At 50.3% G+C, this 23,544-nt stretch overlaps 1 protein-coding gene across 3 annotated transcripts in view; it reads left to right on the top strand.

Moving 5' to 3' along the window:
- Positions 1-23,544, top strand: part of CSMD2 (CUB and Sushi multiple domains 2) — a 277,897-nt gene that overhangs the window by 216,468 nt on the left and 37,885 nt on the right. For all 3 annotated transcript variants that reach the window (XM_069875476.1, XM_069875478.1, XM_069875479.1), the window contains 13 exons: positions 698-794; positions 1,562-1,666; positions 5,473-5,591; positions 5,688-5,757; positions 8,024-8,140; positions 9,458-9,667; positions 11,552-11,740; positions 14,162-14,339; positions 14,887-15,032; positions 19,082-19,162; positions 20,018-20,131; positions 22,098-22,286; positions 23,017-23,163. In XM_069875476.1, coding sequence (XP_069731577.1) covers positions 698-794; positions 1,562-1,666; positions 5,473-5,591; positions 5,688-5,757; positions 8,024-8,140; positions 9,458-9,667; positions 11,552-11,740; positions 14,162-14,339; positions 14,887-15,032; positions 19,082-19,162; positions 20,018-20,131; positions 22,098-22,286; positions 23,017-23,163 — 1,762 coding nt within the window. The remainder of the gene's footprint in view (positions 1-697; positions 795-1,561; positions 1,667-5,472; positions 5,592-5,687; positions 5,758-8,023; positions 8,141-9,457; positions 9,668-11,551; positions 11,741-14,161; positions 14,340-14,886; positions 15,033-19,081; positions 19,163-20,017; positions 20,132-22,097; positions 22,287-23,016; positions 23,164-23,544) is intronic.

Genomic DNA, 23,544 nt, shown 5'->3' with positions numbered 1-23,544 from the left:
AGGAAAACAAATCTGTGCAGTGACATGGAGATCTTTGCTTAAGTATCAGCTGCTTTTCAGCGTAATGCAGATTTATGGTATCTCCTGATGTTACTGGTTTGAGGATTGCATTGAAGTTCCAACTGATGGAGTCGAGTGATGTCCTTAAGCCGCCAAACCTCATGGGGCCAGCAGGGAAGCCTGGGGAGGTTGAAAATGCAACCAGAGCAATTTGATTAAAGCTGAGAAACAAGGCAGGCGCAGAAGCTTCATTGGATTGAAAAAAAAATCTTGTGGTTTAATGTGGGGTTCTTTGGTTTTATTCCAGCTCTAGGATTGCTCATGATTGCTTTCACATTCAAGTGTTGCAAAAGTCTTCAGGGGTTTCTTAAAACTGGGGAAAAAGGCTCAAATTCTGGGCTGCTGTGAATTAGCTGTGACGTTACTGGAGCTCTCCCTCTGCAGGCACTGCCAGCACCCCTGGCAGAGGCTGGGGGCGTGGAGTTGCTGGGATGAGCTGTGTAACCCACCTAGGGGTGGTCAGAGGCAACAAGCCTCCAAGCTTTGCCGGAGCATTAGCGCAGATCAACAGCAGTGCTGACCTAAAGCCCCAGGGGTGTTCCTAACCTGATTAGTAGCCCTTTAATTAATATCTTGCTTTATTAGCATGATTGCAGGGAGTCGTGCTACAACTTCTTTCTTTTTTTTTCCGCTTCAGATCCAGGTGATCAGTTTTGTTACTGAGCAGAACTGGGATTCCCTGGAAGTGTTCGATGGAGGAGATAACACGGCCACCATGCTGGGAAGTTTCTCGGGTAGGTGTTCACCTCGTGTTCGGTGAAGTCCATCGGTGTGCACTGAATTCCTGTTCACCTCAGCTGGACTGCAGCTCGTACGTAGGATTAAGCAGATACAGCCTAGGGGTGGGAGCTCCACTGGTGCAGCCAGGTCTTGTAGGTCAGCTGGTTTGCACCAAAAATGGATGCAGGGCTACAAACCCGCCTTGCTTTTGCTCAGCAGCGGCAGCTGTGGTTTTTAACAGAGCAGAGAGCCCAAGAGCTCTGTAAAGCTTGCAAATAGCAGAGCTGCTTGCAAACTGACAGCCCCGATTCTTGATTATTTAATGAGCAAAAGTTCTTTGAGGTTGGTAAGGAGAAGGGCTGTGCACAAAGACGAGCAGACTCCGGGACTCCCAGAGCTGCGTTTCAGCTAAAACTGCCTTGACCTGCTGAGGCAACAGCTTCCAGGGAACGAGCCAGGAGAAGGAATCCGGACCTTTTGGGGGACCCATGCTCCACCCACACGTTTTCTCATCACTGGTTCCCTTCTCGCTGCTTTTACTCTGCCTGGTCTGTAAGTGGTAGGACTTCACATGATGAAAATCATCTGTAGGATTTGAAAAGGCCATTGCGGAGAGGCCTGGGGTATTTCTCAATTGGCCTCATTAGAACCTGATCAAAACCAACAGAGCTTGTTAAGTTAAAGGACTTTCTGTTCTCAGCCTCTTCTGCAGCAGGTCTCCGAGGACACGGAGGAGGAAGAAAGAATCCTCCTCAGTATCTTTGTGCACTTGTTTTCCCAGGAACTACAGTGCCTGCGCTGCTGAACAGCACTTCAAACCAACTCTATCTGCATTTCTATTCGGATATCAGTGTCTCTGCTGCCGGCTTTCACCTGGAATACAAAAGTAAGAGCAATTCAGCCTTGATCTCGCAGTTCCTCTGAGCGATGGGGAAATGGTTACGGAGCCGTTGCCTTGTAGAAGTGGAAGCTGCTTAGTGGGGTAGGGGCAGTGAGCCCTTAAGACCAATGCATACGTTCCCTGCTCTTGAGTTGTAGAGAAGGAGCATTAAATGGAGAAGAGATGCAGCAGAGGAGATGCAGGATCACGAATTGACCTGCCTCTCGCTGCCAGTGCACTTTGTAGCAGCTGTTTGGTTTCTGTGTTGTAGCGCAGGAGGAGTTTTGGAGGCCAAAGGATTTAAAAATTCATGGAGAGCTGGCCTGTTCAACACAGCGCTGAGATCTTAGCTCGGGACGTGGCTAAAATGATGCTTGCCAGAGGCTGGGAGGGACTGCCTGCTCTGTGCAGTCTTTCATAGGAGAATTCAATATTGGTCACTGCTGGGAACAGCGTGCAGGGCTAGACAGATCTTCATAGGAGAGTTCCAGTTGGAAGGGACCTCAGAGGTCATCTCATCACACCTCCTGCTGACAGCAGGGTCAGGTATGAGAGAAAACAAGATTACTCACTTTACACATCTGTATGCAGTCTGCGCTTGAGAAATGCCAAGGATGGAGACTGCACAAACACTCTGGGCAGCTTTCCATCTCAGGGTGGGCGCTGCAGCTCGTGTCTGTGGTCTCTGCCCTGTGTTTGGAGGTGCAGTGCCAGGCACTGGGCAGCATCATTTCCCTCCTAGGGGACTGGTAGGAGTGCACGGCCACCCTCCCCGCAGGACTGTCCTGCAAAGCTGCAGCGATTATTCCTGCAGATGTTGCTTTTTACTTCTCTGCACTGCTCCATGGAAGCACCTTCTAAACCCGTCTGCATTGTGCTGACACACCTTATAAAGCCTCACAGTGTGTGTTTACGGGGTGTGGGTGAATATGACCAACGTGACACTTGGCAGTGCTTTTTTCAGTCTCCAGCTCAAGGAGGCGCGTTGGCATGAGCTGAATGGGAAGCTTTGAGATCATGTTCCAAAGCAAGCACTGGCTAAAGCGTGGGTACCCACGCTTTTTCTGCCTCTCTCCTGTGTTGGGTGGTTCAGTGGGTTCATCCGTTATGGACGGCAGCGCTTTGCTTCCAGCAGGTCTAGTGCAAGACTGCGTTTGGTTCTTGGCTACCCAGCCCCAAGAACATGGTTATATAGGATGATGTCCAGACACAGTGCCTGAATAAAGAAATGCTCAGCGTTAAGAGAACAAACCTGACATTTTAGTAGGCATGGTGGTGTTGGGCTGATGATCTTAAACGTCTTTTCCAGCCTTAATAATTCCATGATTTTAAGACCAAAACTGCAAGACATGGCAGGGAAGAGACTCTCTTGGGAAACGGCTGTCAGGTTTGGATAAGGATGCTAAAGATTTATTCTCCCCCGTGTCTGTGTTCTGATTCCTGCTCTTGGAGCCCGTGTCCATGCAGGGGAGGTGTGCTACGGCTGAGGTGCAGTGGGTCAGCAGGATGGTGGCTGTTACCTCGCCGATGGTGCCGTACCGAGGGCTGGAATTGCTCAAACGCAGCCCAGCAGCAGCACTGAGAGCGTAGAGGCAAGCAGGTGCCGAGCAGCAGCTCTCAGCTCTACTCAGTGCATGTAAATGGCATGTGTAGCTAGCAGTCAGGAAAGCAAGCAGGCTGTGCATTTGTAGCTCGCTAACGATGCGGGTGCAGCAGCCTGGAGCCAGCCTGGTCTCGGTGCAGCTCTCGGGGGACTGGTTAATGCGTGGTGATGGTCAGGGTCTGTGCCGGTGATGGGGAGCTGATGAGAGATGTGCTGGGGCTGCTGTCTCTGTTCACACAATCTTCCTTGGGGCAATGCAAACATAATTGCTTCTTGCTGGACACCGTGTCTGACAATCGGTTTTGATCACAAACCTTGTGTTTGTCTCTGAAGCCAACCAGCGTTCTGTTTATTTTTTCCGGAGCAGCAAATAGATTTGAAAGTGCATTTCATTTTGTGAACAATCCACAGAAATGGCAGAGCTGTTTGGCTGCGGGCGCTGCGTGCTTTAGAGGGCCAACTGGTACTGAGCTTTCCAGGTTTTACTGGGTTTGTGAGTTGAAACCTCGCGTATTGATGGATCCAGAGAGATCACGGCAACCGAAACCACCGGGGAGATAAAGAGCACCCCGGATTGCTCTGGGGAAATGGATGTTGTTATAGAAATTCCCTTGCTGCAGCTCTTGTTTCTTCTTCATTTCTATTTCAATCAATAAGTTCTTTGAGGATCTTATTACCCCATTTGCAACAATCACATTCAGGTTTTTCATGAGGCTTGGGATTATCAGGCTTGTTTGGTTTCTTTGCTGAGACAATTAGTAGGTGTTGATTTTCAGGGCAGTCGGAAAGAATGTGTTTTTTTCTTTGCTCTTACAACCGGAATTTCACAGCTCTGAGCCCCAGGTTTTGTCTTTGTTCCTTTCGAGGTGCTGCAGGGAAGTTTTGAGAGATGAGCTAAACCACCAGAGTGTGTTTCCTCCCTTTCTCCCTCGCTGGATTCCTCCAGCAAAGCTCTTATCTCTACATGCTGGAAAGCTAAAGCAGAGCAAGGGCCATTTAGTGAAAGTCGGTGCCCGCTGCTCTGAACGGGCAGTTAGTCAAAGCTGTTTTCCCTCTGAAGGTCAAGCAGCACAGCCGTGCGTGCAGAGGGATTGTGTGTTTTCTTGCTGGGAAGTGTGATTCGGGTTTCAGGGGGAGAGTCAGCATCTCCTCTCTCCTTTCTTTTCTCATCTCCATTCGCCTCAGCCTGCAGCCTGGGGGGTTCAAGCCGAGCATCAGCCCTTGCAGTGCTGCAGGTTATCTTCTTGTGGCAGCTGCCAGCGCGGAGAGCGAGGGAGGTGCTGGCAGGCAGCTGAGCCGCAGTGGGTGCGAGGCGGCTGCAGACACCAGTCCTCATTTTCTCTCCCTTTGGTGTTGTGGGAGGAAGAGGGAGAAACGCCATGGGTGAAAAGGAGAGCGCGTCACCCGACACGCGGCCTCGGGGACTGTGAATTGGGTTTGCAGCAGGATGTTCCTACTTGTAAATGTAGCTCAGATGGAAAGGGGATTGAATGAAATTTTTGTAGGCTGCAGGCACCGTCAGGGACCGGCCGCGCCTGCCGCTGCTTGTATCTCATGGTGAATTCAATCTGTAATGGAAAACAGGAGGAGTAGGGCTGGAGAATGAAATGTTGCTGTTTCTGCCCAGAAAGGGACAAATGCCTTACAAGGTGTACGAACGCCCCTGGTGTGGCCGGCGAGGGACAGCAGACAGCGCCCTCGCATCCTCTCCCGTCTTCTATCAGATGCTGCCTGCTTGGTAAAGACACGTGTGGCATCACATGGATACAGACCTCGGCTGGCGAGGGTTTGTGGCGCGTGTTTTGGTTCAGGGACAGTGCAGAAGCAGTTGATCTTCGCTTTTTGTCGCAGAGGCGGCTCTTCCATCAGGTCATTAGGGTTCAGTCAAAAGCGGTTTTGGCCACGAATCACCAACTCATTTGTGATACCTTTGTACCCTGGAAAACTTGTGCACAGCTGAAGTGAAGGTGCTGGATGCGGATACCTCTGGATCCTGGCCAGAGCCTGTAACACTGGGGAGCACTTGCAGGATCAGGGGTTCTGTGGAGAACGCAAAGGCCACGGGACTTTGCCCCGCCAGTGTCTGAGGTGGAGGTGGTTGATAAGGAGGGGAAGGGATAAAATGAAGGTTTGTATTTCCATTCCTTCTGCCCTCGGTGCAGACCCTGTCCCTGCTCCCCAGCACACTCATCTTGCTTCTCCTTCACAGCCGTTGGTCTGTCCAGCTGCCCGGAGCCCCCTGTTCCCGGGAACGGCCTGAAGATCGGTGAGCGCTATTTAGTGAATGATGTCGTCTCCTTCCAGTGTGAACCGGGCTACGCGCTTCAGGTAGTGAGCATCTTCAAACAAAAAGGAGGAGAACAAACCCCCAGGGGGATACAGGGAGACCCTCCAAACCCCATCTCTTGTTTTCCTCTCCTCCAGGGCCACTCGCACATCTCCTGCATGCCGGGCACCGTCCGCCGCTGGAATTACCCGCCTCCTCTTTGCATCGGTAGGACTCTCGTTCTCTTGTACCTGCCAGGTATTTATAGCACTTCTCCCAAAAAAGGAAAAAAAGGCAAAAGTCTGTGTTAGAGAAATGAAGGTTTGTGCTGGAAGTGAGATGGAGTGTGAGAAAATCTGCATTTGTTGCAAGAGTTGATTTCAATAGAAAGGTCCCTCTGGACTGCAGGAGGCTTTATCTGGAACGCTAAAAGTGTGCCTATAGTCTATAATGTGAAATACAAAACCAGTTCCTCAACAAAAATCCGTTCAAAAGGGAAAATCTAAAACCCGTTTATACTGCAGAAGGGTTGGGGTTATGGGTGGAGGGGTTTTTTTTCCATCTTAAGCAAAGCTTTGCAGACTGGTTTTTATTTTTATGAAATGCATCTTGATATTTCTGAAACGGTGTCTTTGACGGGGCCTGGTCACTTCTCAGTATCTCCAAACCACATCACTCGCTCCCTGGCAGGTCCTGTGTGACCACCCAGAGCCAGGTTGCTTGTCAAGACGGCTTCTTGCCCGTGATGCCCTCTAAGGAGAAGGGCTGAGACCTTGGGAGAGAAGGAGCAGTAGCTGATATCCACTGTGGAAGAAGTAAGCCCAAGGAGAAGAGGCACAGAGGTGAAGGGAGCTTGCTAGAGTCTCTGGATTATTTTCAATATTTAGCTTTTAGCAAATCTAGGTGTTTAATATTCATATTGCGCATTTTACAGCTTTGAGAAAGACATTTATGCATTTAATAGCTTTAGTTAACGGTTATTTCAGGCTCCTGCTGTTCTAGCTTACATCATTTTGCTTTAAAGTAATTATAAGAGCTAACAGTTCTTTTATCCGATGATCTGCAGGCCAGGAATAAATACAGAGACGTTTGCAGCAGAATGGCTGAGCTAAGGACTCATCCCCATGGGGGTCGCTTTGACAGAAATCAGAAGCCCTTCAGCTCAGCATTAGAGCTGGGGACCCCAGCCTGGAGGAGGATCCCAACCTTGTCATCCAGCTGATGATAATTTTAAACATTTCAAGTTTTTTCCCTTTAATCAGCACCCGTCACCCAGTTCCATAGGATTTTGCCAGGTAGATTGTCTGGCTTTGGGTGGTCGTGACCGAGTCTGCTGGTGCAAACGCCCACCCACCCGTCTGTTTGCATCCCTCAGCTTGCATCACACTTGACTGAGAAAGGTCATCCAGCTTCAGAGAGGCATAAACATCTCTGCAGCCCAGCACCCATCATCCTGAGTGACCGTGGTCCTTTGAGGGGATGCCACGGCACCCAATTCTGACAGCTCTAGGTTGCTGTCCTGTGCTCATCGTGTGTCTAAACCTCATCCAGCACCTCTGGCTGCTGCCCCCACGCAACCCAGGCTTCGATTCTTCCCTTGCTCAGGGAACATCTTGCTTCCCTGGCCAAGCGTGCTGATTTTCTTTTGGTCTACTTCATCCAGATGCTTGACTTCTAAATAATGTAGGAGTAGCTCTATTAAAGAGCCATTAGAGGAAAAAGAGAGAGAAGTCTTCTGGGAGAAACCTTGTTAGCAGCAAGTACACACGTAATGAGCTAGTGGACAAAGGGAGGCTGCACCTTCACTGTCAGAACGTGTTAGGAGCACACCTGGGTGTATTCGGCTGGATGGCGTTACCGTAATGAGGTAGAGGGCATCCAGATAAGCATGAGAACTCGCTATCTATGTTTAGTTTTCATGTGATGCCTTTTTTAAACATATTTTGTGCTGTTATCTGTGGATCACTTTTTGGTAGGAAATTTACTTCAGCCGGAGTGCAAACAGGCTGTTTTGTATTTATCAGTAATTGCCCAGAGATCGGCAAATACAGCAGTCAAGGCAGCTCTGTTAACCAGAAGAAGGAGTAGCAGTAACTGGAGTTGAAATGGGATCAGGCTGTTTTCTTCACAGTCATTTTTCAAGGTGGTTAAAAATTCAAACAAGTGCTGTGTGCTTGATGTGCTCTGTTACGATGTCCGTGGACAGAACAGAGCATCCGTCTCTGGTCTTGTGGCTCAGATCTGCCTCTCCCACTGTGATTGCCCAAACTGGATCTCTGGGTCCAGGCTTTTATCTCCAGAGGGCAGGAGAAAAGCACATGCATTAGTAATGCAGCCATGCAGTGCCTGGCAAACTTTGTGCTGTTCCATAGCAGGCTTTTCTTTTTCTTTTCTTGGTTTTTAATTTCTCTGTTCCCATGCAGCTGACCAGCTGTGGGCATCATCCAGAGAGACCCATTAGTGATCCTGACCATTCATGCTGTCGATTTTACAGCCCAGTGTGGAGGAACAGCAGAAGAGATGGAAGGAGTGCTCCTGAGCCCAGGGTTCCCAGGGAACTATCCAAGCAACCTGGACTGCACGTGGAGGATATTGCTGCCGGTGGGGTTTGGTAAGACAGCGGGGTTTGGTGTGATGCTAGCACAAGAGAGATCATAGAATCATAGAATAACCAGGTTGGAAGAGACCCACCGGATCATCGAGTCCAACCATTCCCGTCAATCACTAAACCATGTCCCTCAGCACCTCGTCCACCTGTCCCTTAAATATCTCCAGGGAAGGTGAATCAACCCCCTCCCTGGGCAGCCTCTGCCAGGGACCAATGACCCTTTCTGTGAAAAATTTTCTCCTGATGTTCAGCCTGAACCTCCCCTGGTGGAACTTGAGGCCATTCCCTCTCGTCCTGTCCCCTGTCCCTTGGGAGAAGAGCCCAGCTCCCTCCTCTCCACAACCTCCTTTCAGGGAGTTGTAGAGAGCAATGAGGTCTCCCCTCAGCCATCCCTCCAATGATGGGAAGATACCAGCCCTTTTCAGTCGGTCAGTCCGTGGTCACTGCGGGAGGCGTTGCTTGCCGAGATGAGTTACAGAAGCTCTGTTGTTTGACCTCTGATCACGCTTCCTATTGGAGATACATTTGTAGGGTGCTGTGAAATGATAAACATGTTTTTCAAAAGCTGATTGACGAGTCACCGTGGATTGTAACGGGGCTGCAGGGATTTGTGTGCGCACTTCTGCATCAGCTCTAACGTCCTCCTTCAGTGTGCTGGCGTGCTTCCCTGTCTTGAGCTACTGACGTTTGTAAAAACCTCAGAGCATCACCAGCTGCATCACCCTTCATAAATGACACACAAAACCGAAGCTTGTGTCAGATCGTATCCTCCCTCAGCTGGAGCTCCTGCAGCATCAGCACATTCAAAGCTGGGATCTCCCCAGCCCTTCGTAAGAGAGGAATTCGCAAAACTCCAGCTCAGCTTTGCTCCAGGCCTGCCCCTTCAGGGTGCCTGATTGCCAGGAGGTGGAAGCGCTGCACGCCTGGAAGAATCGCTGATGTTCTGGGTTTCCTGAATTAGTTCTGCTGCTGGGGAAACAAAACGCCTGGCTCGGTGTGTCCTGCCACCTGAGCTGGCTGCACTCACTTTGGCGAGGGGTGATCCTTGTAGCTCTGTGCCTGCCTTCCTCATTTCTGTGGCGTCAGGCGGAGAGAGAGGCACGTGCAGGAACTCCAGCAGCGTGAAACTACGGGCGTTAATAGCCTGAGCTTGTCCAAAGCTCACAGGACCCGTATGCCTACAGGCACCCTCCACCCCACCACGGTAAATGTGCTCCTGCTGACTGACCAGGCTGTGCTGGGCATCACTGGGGGTGCGGTGCAGATGTGCTAAGGCTTGGATATGGCTCTAAAGGCTGACTCGTCATTCCTCCTCTCCAGGTGCTCACATCCAGTTCTTAAACTTCTCCACTGAGCCAAACCACGACTTCGTCGAAGTCCGTAATGGGCCATATGACACCAGTAATGTTATTGGGAGGTTCAGCGGCACCGAAATCCCGGGTTCCCTTCTGTCAACATCTCATGAAACCACTGTGTACTTCCACAGCGACCACTCTCAGAACAAGCCAGGCTTCAAGCTGGAATACCAAGGTAAGGAGACTGCAGAATGAGCAGCAGCGGGACAATCCTATCTCCTGGTGCTTCACCCCCAGGTGAAAGGTGGTGGAGAGAGGGCAGGCATCATGGTTGTTTTTATTCTGTTGAATTAATTCCGTGAAGACTTAATCCAAATGAGTGGAAAGGTGTTACATGAAGGCAATGCTTAATCCTAATAACAGAGATCTGTTCACCCGGGCTTACGCCTGCGGCAAATAACAAATGTTCCTAGAGTGCTTTGTGACAGTGAAATGCCTTTGAATTAATTCCAGCCAGATTCACTTAGATCTTGGCTCTGTTGACTGTCAGTGCAAAGAGAAGAGTCCTCAGCAGCCCTGAATCTGCTCTGGAATTTTACAGCTGCTTCTCAGTCTCTGCTGAAGTCCAAACACATCCTTAGCTGTGGCCCAGCCTTGTGCTGGGGCCGGCTGGTGGAGAGAAGCGTGTAAAGAAGCGGAGAGAGACATAGTGTGACAATGGGGATACCTGGAGTAAAACCAGACAAATAAGCTATTAAAATCAAAAGATGTCCTCAGTGTAGTGTTTTGAGATGATGGGGGGATGGAGGTGTCTGCCTTCTTGCCCAGCTTGAGTCCTCGGGCAGCTCCCTGGGTTTGAGTGTTGTCTCCTCTGAAGCCAGCAAAGTGAGGCCCTAGAAACATTCCTCTTACTGGATTTCTGCTCTGTGAAGGTGCTAGGTTGGGGCTGCCCTTGTGAGTGTTTGCCCTGTTGAAAGAGAACATGAATTTCTGGCCCCGTCTGATCCCCAGCTCTACCTTGATGAGCGTCTTTGCAAAACCTCTTGGTCTCCTCTGTCTTCCTCTCCTTGGATTATGGGAATGTGAAGGGGCAAAGGATGCCCAGGACAGGTTGGGTATGGAATACGATGAGGATGGACTTTGCTACACAGCAGCTGGGAGCCAAGTGATCCAGCTGCTGCCTCGGGGAAGAGATCCGAGGAGCGGGAAAGATGGAGCGTGTGTCTCCAGCCGTGTGATACAGCCAAGGACTGACAAAGGGCTGGCTCCCCAGAAATAGCAATAAAAGCCGCTACTCATACTTAATTGAAAACATTAATTTTGTCTTGGCTGTCCTGTTCATGCACCATATAATTCATGCGCTGCTGCACAATTTAGGAAGGACTGTGCTCGGTGAGGCACTCTGGGTAATCTCATGGAAATGGCTATGCAAATCAGCTCTAGCAAGGCTGACCAGTAATTTATAGTGCCAGGTGGAACATGTTAGCCGATTGACTTGCATTTGTCATCGGGGTTGTCCACGTTTGGTTGCAAAACAAGGCAGGTTTCCCAATGCGCAGCGAAGTGCGGGCTGACTCGGTGAGTCCGGGCTCCGAGGCTCCAGCAGAGCAGGGCAGCCCCAGTGCTCCCGTGTGAGGCAGCCACAAAGCAGCAGCAGGCTTGTCCCTCAGCCTTCCTGCCACTGTGTGTGTGGTTCATTAAAGTTTACCTCCTTCAGTCAAAGCATTGTATGAGGAGGAAGCAGCCAAGCAGGGTGGGGGCTGTTCTGTTCCTGCTTTTGTGAGAAAATGTGCAGTATGACTGTTTACAAAGGCTTGTAGTGACAGGATGAGGGGCAAGGGGTATACACTGGAGAGGGGCAGGTTTAGGCTAGACTTAAGGAGGAATTTCTTCACTGTGAGGGTGGGGAGGCCCTGGAACAGGTTGCCCAGAGCAGGGGTGGCTGCCCCATCCCTGGAGGTGTTCAAGGCCAGGTTGGATGGGGCTTGGAGCCCCTGAGCCAGTGGAAGGTGTCCCTGCCCATCCTTTGGGGGTTGGAACTGGATGATCTTTAAGGTCCCTTCCAACTCTAAGTATTCGATGATTCTATGAATAATTCCTCCTTGTTTTCCTTTCTTAGCCTACGAGTTGCAGGAATGCCCGGACCCAGAACCTTTTGCCAACGGTGTTGTGAGAGGAGCGGGTTACAACGTTGGGCAGTCCATCTCCTTCGAGTGCCTGCCTGGCTACCAGCTGATCGGCCACCCCGTCCTGACCTGCCAGCACGGCACCAACAGGAACTGGGACCACCCGCTGCCCAGGTGTGAAGGTAGGCGTTGGGGTCGCCCCGGGAGCACCCAGGCCTTTCTGGGGAGGGAGCAGGCTTCAGCTCTCTGTTCTGGTGTCCTTTGGACTCGTTTTATTAGGGGGCTGAAAGTTTCTCTGGAAACAAGAGCATGGCTGGAGGCAGGGAATGTGCCTTTTGAATAAAGCCTCGGACCCTGAGGTGTTGCAGCGTGTTCTCAGTGAGCTGATGTTCGACATACTTCAGACTGGTCAAAGCAAACCAAATCACAGGATGGTTTTGGTTGGAAGAGAATTTTCAAGTTCATCGAGTCCAACCATCGATCCAGCCCTGCGTAGTCTGCCAATACACCACATCCCCAGGGACAACATCTACTCATCTTTTAAACCCCTCCAGGGGCGGTGACTCAACCTGGGCAGCCTAGTCCAGTGCTTGACAACCCATTCAGTAAAGAAATTCCTCCTAGCATCCAACCAGTTCTAGGCATTGAAGCTCAAACATCCGGATTCTCTTTTCAAATCCCAGCATGGTTGTTCTGGCCTTTCATGCTCTGGGCCAAGGGACTGGGTTTTGTGTGGTTTACTTTAGAAGGTTTTCATATGAACCTTTAAGAAGTTCGGGACTGCTTATTGAAGGCTTTCCACTGCATTTCCCAGGAGCACTGACCTTTATCCCAGCCGCTGTACAGCACTTGGTCTGCAAGAGCTCTGCACTGGGGAAAGAGAGATGATATTTTTCCTCTTTTAAGTCCTAAGTCCTTGAACCCCAGAGAACACAAAGCATAAAGAACTGAATCCTCAGCCACTCTTTCACTGACCCCAGCGATGCTAGAGATGTGTGTTAGCTGAGAGACTCTCCTGTGCCCAGCTGGGTGCTGCTGGTGGGGTGGGGAGCTGCTGGTAGCTGGGTTATGCCCTTAGCTGCCTCAGGCGTCAGCTGCAACCATCCAATTTTTCCTCCTTTATTGTGTTTTTAATGGCTTTCTTACTCTACAGCACTTCTGACAGCAGAGAGGGGTGAGGGGTTAGGTACAGTCTGGACCATTTGCTGCTTCTCTATGTGCACATCGGGGGGGCTGTTAGCGCTGCTGAAGTCCACACAGAACTTTCCCTTTCTAGCTCTTTCCTTAAATGGTCCATTTTTGCATAGCAGCAAGCAGTGAGGACTCGCTGCCTTAGGCTGCCAGCCTCACCTTGCCTATGCAGGGCAGAGCTGAAATCCCTTTTAATTAAAAGAGAAGCTGTAATTCTGAAATAAATGCACCGAGGCTGAGGTTTCCATCACCGCTCCAGGGAGCGTTCCCAGCAATCGGCATTCACCGGGCAGAAAGGAACTTGGCTCTCAAAGTTTCTTGGGTGTTTGTTTTAGCAAAGGAGCCTATGGAGCTACAGAAATACATGTATTTTTCTCAGCTGGACATACCACGTGAGAAAGCAGAGCAGGAGCAGGCAGGGTGTATGCAGAGACTGGCTCTAACCTTGCATCTGGCACATCGAGTCAGGGCGGTAGAAGTCTGTGGAGCTTCTCCCGTACAAAAGAGTTGAATGTTCAGCACTGAGCCCGAGTTAATACGTTGTGTAAGGAGGGAGGATGTGTTAGCCAGAGCCAAGGGTTGGATTAATACAGCTGCGTGGCTTCTAGCACAGAGCCGGCTCCAGCAGATGATGCTGTGTGTGCTCACCCTGTGCCTTCAGCTGTTGCAGGTTGCCAGGAAGGCGCTGCAGATGTTGCTATCGTTTTGACTGAGTTTCCGTGCCAGGGAGGTCCAGATGCTGGTGCTTGTAGGCGGGTCTCAGACACAGGGTCCCGCTGTGGCCCTCCTGCACTGCCTTCAGCAGGATGTCCTCTGCCCCTCCATCTTTTCCGCTCCCTGTTTCTAATTGCCTCTCTTTAGTTTGCAAGTTCGTTTGGTCCTGGAAGACTCCTAGTGCAACAGAACTGTCATCTTGATTAATGAATTGGATGCCTCTGTCCTACAAATCATCATTTCCCCCCTGCTCAGATGTGCTCTCTGAGCAGCCAGCTGCTCGGCGCTTCTGGGCCAGGCCAGAACAAGTGGATGGATTTGCCCACTGGTGGGAGCTGCTCAGGAGCTGTTTTCCATGCAGCTGGTGGAGCCCAAAGACTCTTAGTAGGGCATAAGAGAGAGTGTATTTGGGCACCTGGCTATCACATCTGTCCAAAACACCCTGGCAGTCCCCTTTCAGCTCTGAAGCACTTAGTAAATCTATTGTAATGGAAATAAGTTGAAAACGTTAGATCTATTTGTGTCAGATACAAATTATTCAAGGCAAGCTAGGCCAAGGTTTTAGGGTTGGATCCTCTGTATCCAGAATTGCTGTCTTTTTATCCAAATTAAAATGGACAATAGAGGATCTCTAGGAGTTACTCTTTGGGAGGGGACATTTCTTCATTAGGTTTGTGTTTCTGTTTGATGACCCGCAGTGCCTTGTGGAGGGAACGTCACCACCCAGAATGGTACCGTTTACTCTCCTGGCTTCCCCAACCAGTACCCCAACTCCCAGGACTGCACTTGGCTTCTCACAGTGCCGGTGGGATACGGAATCCATCTCAACTTCACCGTCCTGCAGACAGAGCCCTACAACGATTTCATCACTGTCTGGTGGGTGCAGCGAAGGGTGAGAGCTGACGGGAGCTGCTGCTAAGGCTCCGTTTCAGAGAGATGCTCTTGCTGATCGATAGAGCACCCGGTGCTGCAGTGCGTGGGTCCTGCTGCGTTGGAGAGTTCGGTTGAAGTGAATCCTATTCGGACTCACATAGTGGGAATCGTGTTGTGCTGCTGCTTTCTCTGACAGATTTTCTGGGGCTCTTTTGTTTTTTCCTTTGGCTGTTTATCTCTGGCTGTCGGTCTATGGAGAGAGGCTGAATGAAGAAGAAGCTGTTGGTAAATCACTCGCATTTACCAGTGTCCTCTTCTGGTTCTCCTCTTGCAATCAGAAATACACAGCCCTCCAATCCGAGCGGATCTGCAGGGCTGCAGAGGCAGCGCTGGGATGGCGTTAGGTGCCACGACTGACCCCCAACTGCCTTCTAAACTGCAGCAACTGGGAACTGTGACTCCTGCTGCAAAATGGGCAATGAATCATTGTTGTCCAGGATTAAGGACATGTGATAATGCTCTTTTCTTGTGTTTCTGATCTATGATTTAGGGATGGTCCACAGCAAACAGCCCCACAGCTTGGTGTGTTCACTGGCAACTCGGCCAAGAAATCAGCCCAAAGCTCTTCCAATCAGGTCCTGATGAAATTCCACAGCGATGCAGCCAACGGAGGAATATTTGCCATTTATTTCTATGGTCTGTACCGCCTCCTGAGCAACGCGTGCTTTGTACCTGCCTGCGGGGCGCCGAGGGGCACGGGTCGGTCGTGGGGAGGACTCATTTGGGGCAAAAGATGGGGAAGAACACACTGCTACCTGAGATCTTCCATGAAGGGCCCAGGTTTTGCGCATTTGAGGTCTCTTACGCAGTCAAGTGGTCCCGCAGGCTGTGCAGATGTGGAAATCCATCTGTAACGTTGCGATAATTCAAGCGCAGATCAAGTGCCTGCAAACTTAACAGCCGTGCGAACCCTACGCCTCCCTCAAGGTGAGGCCTGTAAATACTGCCCTCTCCATGGCAGATCCATTATGGACAGCTCTGCTTTGTATAGTTAAAGCTCCTCTTCCCTGCGGCGCTGGCTGGGTGAGGCGCTGTCATCCCAGTGCTGTGAGAAGCCACTTGGGTCATCTCGGTGGCCTTTAAATGGCATCTGTGTTCAGTGACCTTATCAGTGTCTACAACTGCCTGAAAGCGGGGCAGTAGCGAGGTGGGGGCTGCTCTCTTCTCCCAAGTGACAGGATGAGAGGGAGTGGCCTCAAGATGCACTAAGGGACATTCTGATTAGACATCAGGAAAAAATTCTTCACTGAGAGCGTTCTCAGGCCCTGGCAGAGGCTGCCCAGGGAGGGGATGGAGTCCCCATCCCTGGAGGGGTTTAAAAGAATCATAGAATCACCAGGTTGGAAGAGACCCACCGGATAATCAAGCCCAACCATTCCTATCAATCACTAACCCATGTCCTTCAGCACCTTGTCCACCCGTCCCTTAAACCCCTCCAGGGAAGGGGACTCAACCCCCTCCCTGGGCAGCCTCTGCCAGGGACCAAAGACCCTTTCTGGGAAAAATTTTTTGCTGATGTCCAGACAGGCAGACGAGATGCTCAGGGGTAGTTTAGTAGGGAGAGGTGCAGTTAGATGCAGTGATCGCAAAGGTCTTTTCCAACCAAGGGATTCTATGATTCTAGGAGAGGTGACTTCATCTCAGTGGGGAGGGAAAGGGTTCCTCTAAGTCTCTGAATTACTGAGGATTCGTTGGTGTGAGAGCAGCCCGTGCTAGAGAGACGCTGGGAATTACATCGCAATGAGAGCATTTGCTTTCCACCACTAAACCCGAGCCCAACTTTAAATTGGATTAGCTAACAAGTTCCTACAGCAGTACTGGGATTTTGGGAAGCGTGAACGGAGACCTCCTCTTGCTTCGGTAATTTGCTGGCAACATCATCAACAAAAGCCGTACATGAATTACGCAACGAGTCTGTGCTGAATGTCTCAGCTTATGTTCAGTTCCGAAAGGCAAGAGTTATATGGACAGGCTGAACGTAAAGAACGTTTGCTGGGCTTCGGAGGGAATTGGTTTACTGCTGCAAAGCACTCTGAGATTTATGCTGCTAGACAATGGTGCGTATATAACAGTTACGCAAAAAATTACGGTTGAGGCAGTTTGGCTCAGAAATGAGCAGTCGGTAAACACTGCTGCAGTTCAGAGAGTGCTTCCTTTTGTAATGTGAATTAAACGCTGGCATTGCTGTGGCTCTCTCATCTCAATAGCACTTTACGCTGAGGTTCCTTTTGCTGATTGTTTATAGGGGTGTTCCTTCCAGCGCTGAAAGAGGCTCCAGGAAAGCCTAGCCCCAAGGATTTAAGGGATTGAGGTGGTTGCTTCCAGAGTGAGATTCTCCTCCTTTCTACCCTCCTGTTCTCCGTGCGGTGCCTTGCACACCAGGGGATGGGAGAAGGGGGCAGAATCTTCATCCCGGACTCAGATGATGCAGTCAGTTAAATCCTTGCCATCGCCCTTTGGGGTGTAACTGCAGGAAATGCAGCTTCCTCGGGATCTACAACGGTGTTTATTTTCATTTCTGCATGTTGGCAGTTCTAGGGCGTAGGAAATGTCCTCCTTCAGCTTCAAAATGTCTTTTCCCTTACAGGGATATCAGCATCGTGTCAGAACGGCTGCTGTGCTAAGTGCCTGCAGAGAAATGTTTCCTTAGGGTGGAGGAAGGGAAACAAAAGAACAATTTGCAGAGGTTCAGTAGCATCCCTTGAAAACTGATGATGTTGCACCCATTATTAACTGGGTTCGTTCAGGTGCCACCGTGAACTGATGTGTGAGCGTGCTGGGGAAGGGTTTATGGCCCAAGGGCTCAGGGGGCCCCAGTGTGGGTTCAAGGATGGGACTCTGTGTTGTCCTGGGGAGAACAAATGGATGTGCGGTTGAAAGGAGCTTTGCTGGTGCTGTGCCACCCGTATGCTGAAGCCACCTTAATCACACCTTTATTGAAATGTGGCCCATTACAGAGAGGAGATGAAGGCTGTAAATTCTGGGTTATCTTTCCACTTCAACAGATGCTGGCAGGCACTTTTTAAATAGCGTTTAATTTAAATTTTGGTTACGGTTTCCTTTCTTTCTTCCCCCACTGTCAAACATCTGTTTAAAAGATTGCAAATCAGTCTGTTCCCTCCCGGGGAGGCTCTTTGCTGTGTGGCAGGAGGGTTCTCCCCTGCTGCCTCTCGCTCCTCTCCCATCCCACCTGCAGGCTCTCCCAGCTCCTTTGCTCATCCGTTCTCTGCGCTCGACTGCAAGGAAGGGGCTGGCTGGCCCAGTTACAGAGCTGGCTCTTCCTTTAACCCTCCCGGTTGAGTTTAACTCACTGTAACAGCATCTGTTTGTTTTTTCTTCTTCCTTGCACACATGGGATACGTAAGCCTGTCCCTTGCCTTAACCAGAAGCGGCTGCGACCCCTCCAGTGCGTTCCCTGATCTCAAATTATCACGTTTGTCCACACACTTATTGGGAAAGCATTATCCTACCCTGGATAGGGAAACTGGGGCAAGACGATGGGGCGTCTGCTTCTCTACGTGTGTGTTTAAGCATCATTAGAAGCCTCATTAAGGTTGCTGCCAGCCCGCCTCGGTGTGAAGAGTTCGACGTAGTAGAGATAGGAAGAATTAATATTCAGTGGCAGCTCCAGTATCTTAAATTAAAGGGCTGATATAAATTTCAGAGGAAGTTATGCTTGTGCGGGGTCAGGTGCAAGGGGAGCAAAGATGCATAGAAGTGCTGAGTAAATAGCAGAAAATGTCTTTCATTAATATTCATTTAGTCCCCGGTACCATATTTTCAATTTAACGGTGCTCTCAGCTCTTGTGTGTTTATTTTCATCAGCAGCCCAGTGCTCGAGCCTTTCACACCCACATACTTGCAAGCAGTGCTTCTCTTTTGCTCAGTGTCAGCGGATCTTCTCTTTTTGGTGGAAATTTTGCTGTTTGCAATGTATTTGGTCAGGTGTGTGAGCCATAAGGAATTGGTTCTGCTCCTTTACCGGATGCTGCCTTTCCATTTAGCCAAGTGGCAGCCCTGAAAAATGTCTAATTGGGTAAAAAGTCCAAGGTCTGCTCAGTTTTGGCTTATGTGAAGCACTGGCATCAGCCTTACGTATGCTACTTCGTGAACCGCAGGCTGCGTATAGGATTTGCAGTTGAAAGCACTAACATTCCTGGAATTATTTGCACAAGGAGTTGATAAATAATTCCAAGTTAAAGAGAAAGGAGTGAGTTTTGCAATCCCTCTTCAAGGACAGGCAATAAGGATTAAATTCTCTGAATAATTACTGTAGTAGTGTACTTGGTGCTAGAACTTCTGAGACTCCGTCTGCTGTGATGGACCCGATTCCACTGAGGTCACCAACGTTGGCTCTCTTGGTGTCCCAAAAAGTGCTGGTAATGGTGCCTCACATCAGCACCCATCAGTTATCTCCTGGTGTTCATCCAGACGGGGTGCTCTCTGGGTACTAGCATCTACACAGACTGTTCCTCTTTGGTGTAAGAAACTGGAGCAAGCTGCTTTGGAGCACATGTAACTGAGCCATCTCTGTAGGGTTGGAGGGGGAAAGAATGGTTGTGCTTTTCCAGTTCCTTCTGCTTGTGGAGAGGGAGGGTTTGCTCTGATGTCAGTGCACACCCAGGTGGTCGTGGCTGCCCTCACCCCAGCGTAACATCTGCTGCTCTTCCTTTGCTCTCTTCCAGCCTACCAGCTCTTCAGATGTCAGCCACCCACCATCGTTCCCAATGCAGAAATCATCACCGAGAACGAAGAGTTTAACATAGGTAGCCTCTCGCGGTCCTCTTGGTCCTCCTTCCCCCCTCTCCAGCTGCTGGCAGTGCACAGAAGACACACGCGTGTTGTAACCCTGTATCTGGGGTCTCAGGAGACCTCGTCACGCGTGTAGTGGGGTGTGGGGTGGGGAGGTGCACGTGACATTGCTCAACACCTGCTGGTCGTACGGAGTCAAGTTGATCCGGTTGTCCCAAGGCTTTTCCTTTCTGTTAGTACAGAAGTGGTTTTGCTTTTGTGAAATTCTTGAGCTTGTTCAGAAACATTCAGAAATCTCTGCCACAATAAATAGTTTTCAGGTGTTTCAAACAAAGCATTGTGTGAAAGCTGAGCAGCCGTTATTCTGTTTTTGGGAACCTTTCACCCGTATTGACTGTGCTTTTTGTGTTTTTTACTGTTGCTCACGGTTACATCCGCATTTTCAGCGTGTCTGCAGCCGGCAAAGTAGCTGTGATTTTTGTAAAGCAGCTTTTCTCACTGTCTGCTCCCTTTGAGGGAAGTCTCCACCTGAAGTAGCTTGCACAAATCATAATAGTCTCAGTGGCGTGACAGCAGTTTATTCCAACTGCGACTCCAGCATACCTTCCTATGCCTTTTATTTCTACATCTGTACCTTTCATTCCTGCGCGGTTGTTCCAGAGCTCGATGGCAGAAGCACAATTGAGAGGCCCCTGCAGTTCCCTCTTCCCAGGCCATGGTTCAGCCTTGATGAACTGGGGTCAATGTTGGGGTGTCCTGTGCAGGGACAGGAGTTGGACTCGATGATCCTTGTCCCTTCCGACTCAGGATGCTCTGGTTCTGAATTGATCATTCTCTTGCATTGAGATGTTTTCTGTTTCTGTCCGTAGGTGACATAGTGAGGTACAGGTGCCTTCCTGGCTTTACCCTGATTGGAAATGAAATCCTGACCTGCAAACTAGGCACTCATCTCCAGTTTGAAGGACCTCCCCCTACGTGTGAAGGTAAAGCCGGGTGCGCCCCGCGTGGCAGCCAAAGCTTCCCGAGGCGAGACAAGGGGCTGGCTAAGGGAGGGAGCAAGCTGAATGGCAGCTGAGGGAGATTTCTTTGCATATACTGCATCCTTGGGGTTAATCCTCAGATCTTCAGAGTCCCAGTAGTGCAGACTCACCCATCAGGGCCCTGTGGGGAGGGTTGCAAGAGAGCTCTGTGCAGGAAACAGCCGTTCTCCTGACCTGCCTTGCAGACTGTCCCGGGGTCGAGGACCTTGGCTGGGCTCAAGCAGCAGCCAGCAAATAACATGAGAGAGTCGCTGAGTGATTTATGGCATCCACCCTCTGATAAATGATAGGGAAAGTGATTCACGGGAAGGGTTGTCGAGCGCTGGAAGAGGCTGTCCAGTGAAGTGCATGAGTCACCATCCCTGGAGGGATTTAAAAGCTGTGTGGATGTGGTGCTTAGGGACATGGTTTAGTGGTGAACTTGGCAGTGTTAGGTTAACGGTTGGACTTGATGTTCTTAAAGGTCTTTTCCAGCCTAAACAATTTTATGATTCCAAGTTCCTCTACCCTCCATGGGCTCTGAGGAACCTGCTGGGTCTCCACACCTTCCGAGGGTGGTTGCCTCACAGCAGGTGCCCTTCGATTACACCCCAACCTCCAGTTCAGGAAGACACTTTGAGTTTGTACTTCCCTGAGCAGGGACTGAGCAGAGGCCCAAGGTGCTGGGTGCGACTGCATTGGAGAAGTCATTAGACCAGGCCCCCAGATGTCCTTACACTGTGAGGGAGGAGGAGTTCCGCGCTGACAGGTCGCTCTGACGCGTGAACAGCCAAAGGGAGATCAGGCTGCCGCGCAGCGAGCTCCTCCGGCGAGGCAGTGCTGGAGGAACAGCTTCTCTTTAGTGCCACAGGGTGTATGATTACATGGGAGAGAAATTAAAGCCCCACGTAGGCTGCGCTGTGCACCTTGCTGCCGCTCAGGAGGGATCCCAGAGATGCTTCCATGTTACCTTATTTATCCCCTGGATTCCTGCCGGTACTTTTGTTCGCTCCAGCCGCGATTATTTCATCTCCTTCGTTCCCTCCTATCTGCACATTTTTACCATATAATGGGATATTTTTCTACAGCTTTATTCTCTCTGAAATAGCATGAACTGAAGGAGAGAAAGGGAGGTCATTCAATTATTTACTGATGGTTGTTAGCCTGGGGGTAAAGGGACTGCTAAAATTACATCTGGCCACCAATTTATAGAGGTCAAAAAATCACCGATGGGATTAAAGATTTGGAAAGAATGCACTGCTCTTTCTGGATGGTTCTGGCTGTTTTCTATTAATACAAGTGCAGTGTTTGCACTGGGCTTTAGTGACAATTATGGAGAAATAAAGACCCCTTTCTTTTTAAGCTTTTTGCTCGCCTCCACTTCTGGGGTGTTTTTGCTGGCCTTTTTATTTAGGGCTTCTAGGTGGCTTCTAGCCTGTTCAGAACTGAACAGGCTGCACTAATTAGGAAACGGACTGGAGTTCTTCTGTCCTAGTTAATGGCTCTGAGGGTGACCTGGGATAAGGCTGCAGCTCCACACCTTGTTCTAACTCCAATAATAAAGTTTCCAGGGAATCCTGGGGAGTCTTTTGTAACTTGACTTGCTCGGTTGCAGTGCCGTTCGTTTAGAGAGAGATGTGGAATAACGCAGAGACAGTTGAGATTGTTTGCATTGTTGCTTTTTGCCTTTTGTGATAAATGTGGCAATTGCTCAGATTTGGGGAAAGGAAACATGCTTTATTTGGAGCTGCAGTAAGGCTTAGGGATTCTCAGTGAACCCCGAGGAACAGGGTGTGCAGGGGATGTACCTGGGCGGGAGCTGTGCTCTATCTTGACCTGACTTATGGAGACCTCCTTGGCTGTAATATCTTGTTGCTTTCCTCAATAAGGGATTTCATGTGCTGTTGTCTCTCCTTCCCGTTCCCTGCAGTGCACTGTCCGATGAACCAGGTTATGACGGACTCCACCGGTGTGATCCTCAGCCAGAGCTTCCTGGGGAGCTACCCTCACTTTCAGACATGTTCTTGGGTGGTGAAGGTGGAGCCTGGGTTTAACATCTCCCTCACCATCGAGTACTTCCTGAGTGAGAAGCAATATGACGAGTTTGAAATCTTCGACGGTAAGAGATTCGACAGGTTGACTTGCCTGGTGACTGAGGGGGGAAAGGAAAGAAACAGCAGAGTTTTGTTCATCTTTGACCTGTGTTCCCAGAGCGCTTTGGGGAGAGCTTTCCACCACTATGCCTGCAACCTCCTGCTGGACTTAAAGAAAGCTCCTCCCAAGACTTGTTGATTCTCTGGAAAAGATAATATCAACGATTTGAGTTTTGGGTGACTCTAACTTATTTTTCCAAGGGGCAGGAGTTATCAATCTCCTGGGAGAAATTGTAGTGGAGGTTGCTGCAAAAGGACAAGCTGGAAGGGTGGGCTTCACATTCCCAAAGGCCATACAGACCGTATTTCTAGGCCCATGAGTCCTCACAGCCCGAGAGGGGATCTGTCAATATTCACAGCGGTGCAGCTTTGTAACCAAACGCAGAACACAAGTCCTCTGCTGTTGCTCCTGTGGTTTCCCATCTGGACTTGAGCTGAAGGCATTGCTGCCTGGAGCAAAATCCTGGTCTTCCTGCGATCAACCAGGCTCTGTTTGCCATCGGTTTCCCAGGAGCCAGGTGTCAGCACCAGGACTTGTGTCGTCAAAGAACCCTGAGTGTGAGCTGCCAGTCCTGGACTCGTGGTGAAAGCTCCTGTTCCACAATACACCTGCTCCTCCTGCAGGAGCTCATCCTGGCCCGCGAGGCCCATGAGTGTGTGTGCCAGCCCTGACTTTCATCCCCTCCTTCCCCACAGGTCCCTCTGGCCAGAGTCCACTGCTCCTGTCGCTGAGTGGCAACTACTCTGCCCCTCTGACCGTCACCAGCAGCGGGAACAAGGTCTATCTGCGTTGGTCCTCTGATCACGCCTACAACAGAAAAGGCTTCAAAATCCGCTACTCCGGTAAGCGCTCAGCAGAGGCTCAGCCTGTGCCAGGAACGGGGCCATCTGTGGCAGCAGGAGCTGCCAAGGCACGTGGGGCCGGGCTCGTGCGGAGCTGGGGAGGCTGGGGAAGGCAGGGCTATTTCCAGCAGAAACTGGGAAGCTTTGGCTGGTTCAGGAGTTGGAAGCAGAGATGTGACCGTGGCTCTGGATGCACGGAACCCTAGTGCTTCACGGTAAAGTCTGAGGTGCTACTGAATTGTTGTGGCCTTCCAGTGGGGCCATTTTGCAGTGTTTGAAGATGAACGTCTCAAAACATAACTTGTGGTAGGAGCTGCTTGGCGCGTGCAGCGCAACTTAGACGTGACTGGTGGTGCTGCTGCGTTTGCAGTTTAAAATGTG

The sequence above is a fragment of the Phaenicophaeus curvirostris genome, chromosome 23 (genome assembly GCF_032191515.1).
Source record: "Phaenicophaeus curvirostris isolate KB17595 chromosome 23, BPBGC_Pcur_1.0, whole genome shotgun sequence".
Classification (NCBI taxonomy): Eukaryota; Metazoa; Chordata; class Aves; order Cuculiformes; family Cuculidae; genus Phaenicophaeus; species Phaenicophaeus curvirostris.
Note: the sequence above shows the minus strand (reverse complement) of the source record. Positions and strands in the feature narration are given on the sequence as shown.